General features: G+C 41.5%; 1 protein-coding gene across 4 annotated transcripts in view; it reads left to right on the top strand.

Annotated features, from left to right (window-relative positions):
• The window catches only part of ndrg4 (NDRG family member 4), a 60,630-nt gene extending 54,898 nt beyond the window's left edge, over positions 1-5,732 (top strand). For all 4 annotated transcript variants that reach the window (XM_046036322.1, XM_046036319.1, XM_046036320.1 and 1 more), the window contains one exon: positions 1,545-5,732. In XM_046036322.1, coding sequence (XP_045892278.1) covers positions 1,545-1,699 — 155 coding nt within the window. In that variant the 3' untranslated portion in view covers positions 1,700-5,732. The remainder of the gene's footprint in view (positions 1-1,544) is intronic.
• Positions 5,733-6,000: the final 268 nt, after the last annotated feature.

The raw sequence follows: 6,000 nt of genomic DNA on the forward strand, positions 1-6,000 counted from the left end.
TCATACATATGGTCCTACAAAGATTCTGCCAGTGTTTGTGTATTAAAGCTGCAAGTAGTCATTATTTTGTGGCATTAATTACTACTACTAATACTGCAAATACATGTAAAAAATCAAACATTCCAAACATTTCAGGTATTCAATTACTTCTTGAGTTTTATGACAGATATAACCTTTCGCCAAACGACATGAATATTGGCAAGTACCAGTCCAGCGACAGCCACACCGGACCTTAAATGTGTTATGGACGTCACGTGACCTAAGTCACATGATGTTAAACACGTGGTAAAATAAGTATATACGTAAGTCACATGATGTAATTCATGTACAAAACAAATATAAAACATGTCACATTTGACTTTCTTTCACACGAGACTCCAACTTCTCCTGAGTGAAAGTCCTTAGTTTACTTAGTTTACATCAATCCACCCCACCACCCTCCTCCTTTTTACTATGTCACCTTCTTCTGAGGTCGCAGCCTAACAGAAAAACATAAATATGGGTCATAATGAGCTGCTGTTTAATTGGCTCATAAGGCTGTTTTTCTGGTGAGGACAGGCTGGTTAGGGTGGAGACACTAAAACTCATCATAAAACAGACACATTAAATGAATTCAGGTTTATAAGCTCTTTAAATCTGCACTGAAGTTCTACAATGCTATTCAGCATCCTGTAGCTCACTGTTTTGGTATTCTGCCTACAGACTTCATGCTCATTAACCCTATTTCCTGTATCAGAAACAGCTTGGATAAATCCACAGTATGCCAACCAACCAGCGGCAAATGACAGACAAAACAAAGTTTGCGAGTTGCTGGTGAACATAGTGGAGCCTTTAGCAGCTTTAGAGCATGCTATTACTCAGGAAATGGTGGAAACAAAAAAATAGAGCTAAAGGGAAACTGAATAATGCACTTATTGGACCATTTTAACTGAAAGGAAACGCTCATCACTGCTTTAAACTTACCTACTAACAAGAAAAATAATTGGTCAATTACATCAATAATAAACAATTTAATTGCATGAATCCTACTGATTTTCTGCTGAGTTATTATGATTCTGATAAGACTCAAGCTGAACATATTCAGAAACAGGATTAATATTTTGATCGGTCATTCTTGACCTTGGAAACAGCAGTTGACAAAACAATCAAGGCCCACTTTCTTACTTGTTCTAATACAACAAATTATTGGTTTAATACTTTAATAATTTAATACAATTACATAATACTGAAGCCCTACTCCCATAGGAGAACTGAGCTTTATATTACACAGACTGAGCCCCGAGTTCCTCCTGTGCATGGTGCTGACAATGTGTTTCTCTGTAGACGCATTGACAGCTTTAATAAACAACCATTCACAGCTGCTGTGTGAGCTGCCTTTTTGCTCTAGCTACAGAAAGGGATATTCTTTAGTCCTCCACATTAGCATGTACTCCCCACATCTCCCCAACCTCAACTTACCACACAGTTTCTTTTACAGAATGTAATGCTGAATTCTTACCCCCGACCAATCTTCCACCCCTCCCCTCCCCTCCCCTTCCTCCCAGTGCCCTCCGCCAGTATGACCCGCCTGGCTCGCTCCAGGACAGCCTCCCTGACCAGCGCCGGCTCCATGGACGGGTCCCGCTCTCGGGCCTGCACCCATTCTGACAGCACCGAGGGAGTCGGCACAGTCACCCACACCATGGAGGTGTCCTGCTAAGGAGTCAGCAAGCCATAGAAAGAGGGAGGGGGGTCGAGGGATGGAAAGAGAGAGAGACAGGAAGGGATGACGGTAAAGAGGAGATGATAGGGATCGGGGGTGGGGGTGGGGTGGTAGATCGAAACAGCAACAGGAAGGAAAGTTCATGAACAAGGTGGAGACAGCTCTCTCGGTCTTCATCTATCCCCCCAAAATCCCTTTGTCTGCCATCTTGTTCCCTCCTCCACTGTAAACTACCATACGTATTGCTACTAAAACCCCCAACCGCACCTGTCACACAGCACTTAAAGATTTAGGCAACTGTTTTTGTTCTCTATAGTAAGTGGCATTCTTGTGTTTGCTAAGTGTCTCATCATTCTTTGCCTGCACCCCTTTTAACCCCCACTCCCCCACCTCCCAACCCCAACACAACAAAAAAGTAACCCTGTCTGTCAACACTACACACAGCAATATGTGATAATCAGCTGCTGTTAATGATGTGATATTAAAATCTGTCAGAGACGGTGAAGGTACAGGATATGGCCAGGAAAACTTTTAAGGGGTACCATAATGAAAACGTGTTACGCATCCTCATTTTGCAAGAAGTTGATTCTTTTGTTGTTTAAGAAAAATGTGAGTGCTGGCATCTCTCTCTGTGTTTGTAAGGGATGGTTTTTCTTCTCCATGAATGACAGGTGAGCAAAAGAGGGGGTGGCTCCAGAATTTGACAGATAGCTGAATACAGCCAAGTTCACCTGCAGTGCTTAGAGAGGATTTGTACACTTTCTTAGTCTAAGAGCATAGATAGAGAGTACACCGCACTGATTTAAAGCTGCACTTGGTTAAACGTGTAAACCTTGTGGTCAAACTTGTAAACTACACTTAAAATGCAAAAGAGTGATGTTATTAAGTTTCAGGTGTGCAGGCACTGTGAGAATACTGCCTAGTACTGCTGCCTGCAGTACTGACGCTGAAGTGGGCCTATTGTTTACTGATGGACCTCTATTCTCATAAACACTGTTCCAGTATTAAAAATTGAGTCTGAGTTGAGTCTGTCTGTTCAGGATAGTCACAGATATTTACAGTAGTGTCTGAAACACATTCTGAGGTCTGAACTCACTGCACCCTGACAGGAAATTAAACCCAGGCTGTCAGTCGTCCAGTAAGCGTACTGAAACCTGCCCACTACACCACCAGGGAGCTTAGCTGACACAAAAGTTGCAAGTATAAGCAAACTTGTGTTTGAATAATCTTGATTTTGAGCTTGATGACAATCTGTGATTTGTGAGCCACTGGGGTCCAACTATTATTATTATATAGTGTCAAATTTGCATAAAATTACTTATATAAAAATACAACCACCGGTGTACCCACTGTAGCAGCAAGGTTAATATGAACTCATTCATTGAACTTTTATTCCATACTTAAATCACTCACCTACAATCACTTTCTGTGAAATTGTCACTATCTTACAAACTTAAGCATTTAGCTTCTTAAGATGTAAAATGCACCCCTGCGGGCTGAATAGTTTAATGTAGAATGTAAACTGAGGAATAGAGTTTGGTCTCATCCAGGAATAATATTGTATCTGTGCAAAATAGAATGGCAATTGTCATGTGATGAACCTGTTCGCCCTGGTTAGGACTGGTTAGATTCTTACAATTGAATCAATTGTTCTGTGCCTAGGAAGCGATGACTGTAATTTAAACTGTCTTCTAAATACCACAAAACCAAACCATTGTTATGGAGACAGACAGGCCAGGCTGGTGAACACTGAAGTCACATTCTAAGTTGCCATGATAAGTTAAAATGTTGCCTTATTACTGCCAGTTGGAGCCACATTTGTGCAATGTTGCTGAGTGCAGCTTTAAGCTATGTGTCATCTCACATTTCTAAGACAATCCACACCATGAATATAGTCTAGAATATGTGTTTATTAACATTTATATGCATGTAAATGTAAAAGTAATCTTAGGGCATTCTAGTATTTGAGTAGTATCTAGTATTAGGGCATTCGTCATTAGCACCTTACATGGGGCTAGTTCAGTAGAGCCATGGATGCAACCGCCATCATCAGTCTCCAGTGCATGAACGTGGTTCTGGCAGTAGTCGGCTCTTTGTGGTCTCTAACATGACAATCACACTCTGACCCAAACCAAACCAGACCAGGGGGGCCGAAGCAAGACCAGGCCGACCCGACAAGTTCTCTTCCCGGGTCACCGCCAAAGAACTCTCAGCAGCCTTCCCTTACAGCGCCCAGCCCGTTCTGCGGATGTACCAAAGCTACACACACACACACACACACACACACACACACACACACACTAACAATATCCACAACCAGACACATTTCCCATGCACACCACACACACAAATAAACACTGCATGGACTGTGCTAAGGGAATGAGGCCAAAGAAAAGACACACAAAATTCACACACAAGAAGAAATTCATTGCTATGTAGTCAGTGTGTGTTTTCATGTGCTGTGTAGACATAATCTCACTGGTATAGTACATGTATATAAGTATAGTTTTAGACTAGTGAAGCTGTGTGCGGTTATCTGCAATAATACTGGACCACCTTGTCAATAGTGATCAGAGATGGGTTCCCCTGGTTTTTGGCTTAGTAATGTACAGTATTCATGTACCACAGTCACCTTCACCAGTTTCCAGTTTTACAAAAAACCCTTTGGTCCCCTGTCAGAAAGGGGCGTAGCTTCCAATTGCTGAGGTGTGCGCTTTCCTGAGGTGACCTGTAAGGGGCGGGGCTTTTTTGGAGCCATTTGGGCGCCAAGCTCAGAATGTAAGGCAACCCCCGGCCACCTTAAAAAATAACCTCTTCCCCCTAAAAAATTACAAGGTGCCCCGGCTCTCACAGGCAAACCCAGTCGCACCCTAAAGGGCTATCAGCTGAAGTCACTTTTTAAAATGTTGGTAGTGTTAGTCGTGTTTCTGAGCACCAGGGGTCCCTAGAGAGCAGCAGTTTGATGGAGGATAAGCTTCTTGAGAAGAAGGGAAGGGATTGTTACCAAAACACAGAGAGAGATTCTGACCTGAAAAAAGAATGGGATTTTGTTCAAAGCTGAAGAGATTATTGTTTAAATTTTTTGAAATACCTTATAAATGTGATAGTTTGAAAACAAATCTGACATGTGGAGTGGAGAGATCATGTGAAGAAATTGGGCAGTCAGATCAAACACGTCACTCCTCGCAGAACCTCATGGATTTCATACACCCTGAAGTTTGCATGTAGCGGAGTTCGTATACGATCATCTTCCAGTGTTTTCTCTCTTCGCTAAGCTATTTTCTGCCATCTGCACTTCCTCCTCCTCGACTTTTACCCAAACTGCCTGGGGGGCTCCTGAATGTATTTTGTCCCTTTTTGAAGTGCTGTACAGTATTGTCAACCTACGCCTCTCAGAACCCTTGACTATGGTTTGCACTTCTATCCCTGCCCCACCCATCCCTGACATTTAACCCTGTACATGAAAACCTAGCTCCTTCCCGCTCCTCCTCAAGGTCTATAAATAGTGAAGTTCAGTAGCGATTTGTTAATGTCGACAGTAAGATGGCACTGGATCCGTTTGTATAGACCTTTGTCGTCCTTGCACTTGTAGATACTTTTTATTTTCAGAGCAGGTTACCCAAACCCAACACTACTGTATTGTGAAGAAAACTTCAACATATTTCTGTTCCTCTTTCCTTGGAGTTTCTCTTTTTTATAGAAAACAATAGGCTGTAACCTCATCTTAGTATAATGATATTGGTTAATGTGTACTACTACTACTATTCTTCTTCTTACTGCCATTATGATTGATTTGTATTAAGCAATAAGTTGTCTTTTTTCTTGTTTGGATTGTTTTGTATTGTGGAAGTCTTCCCTATGAGCTTGTTTCTATCCACAACAGTAGAAGGACTCTTACCTGCTTCTTTGCCATTCAGATGTGTATTGTAAAGTTTAAATATATTAAATATAAATACATAAAGAAAGTAAGCTGTCTCTGTCCATGTACTGATCGAGTAACAAGTAAAGAAATAAAGACTTCATGTCAGAATTGGAGGAGTCAAGCGTTGGTTCATTTTCAGACATCTGTTTTAAACATACGGTAAGCATCTCACCTCAGCTTGCACAGCTCTCACCACTGTTCATTGTTCACTGGGCATGTCTTTGACCATTATTTTTCCCCAATCTGATATTAGTTTAATTCTGTCTTTGCTTTCAACATAATACAACTTGCGGCAGGAAGTTTTGGACAAGATTTATCCAGCATCTTTGCATCTCCAGCATGAAAACAAAATTAAAGTTTACATACAATCAGTTAA

The sequence above is a fragment of the Micropterus dolomieu genome, linkage group LG22 (genome assembly GCF_021292245.1).
Source record: "Micropterus dolomieu isolate WLL.071019.BEF.003 ecotype Adirondacks linkage group LG22, ASM2129224v1, whole genome shotgun sequence".
NCBI lineage: Eukaryota > Metazoa > Chordata > Actinopteri > Centrarchiformes > Centrarchidae > Micropterus > Micropterus dolomieu.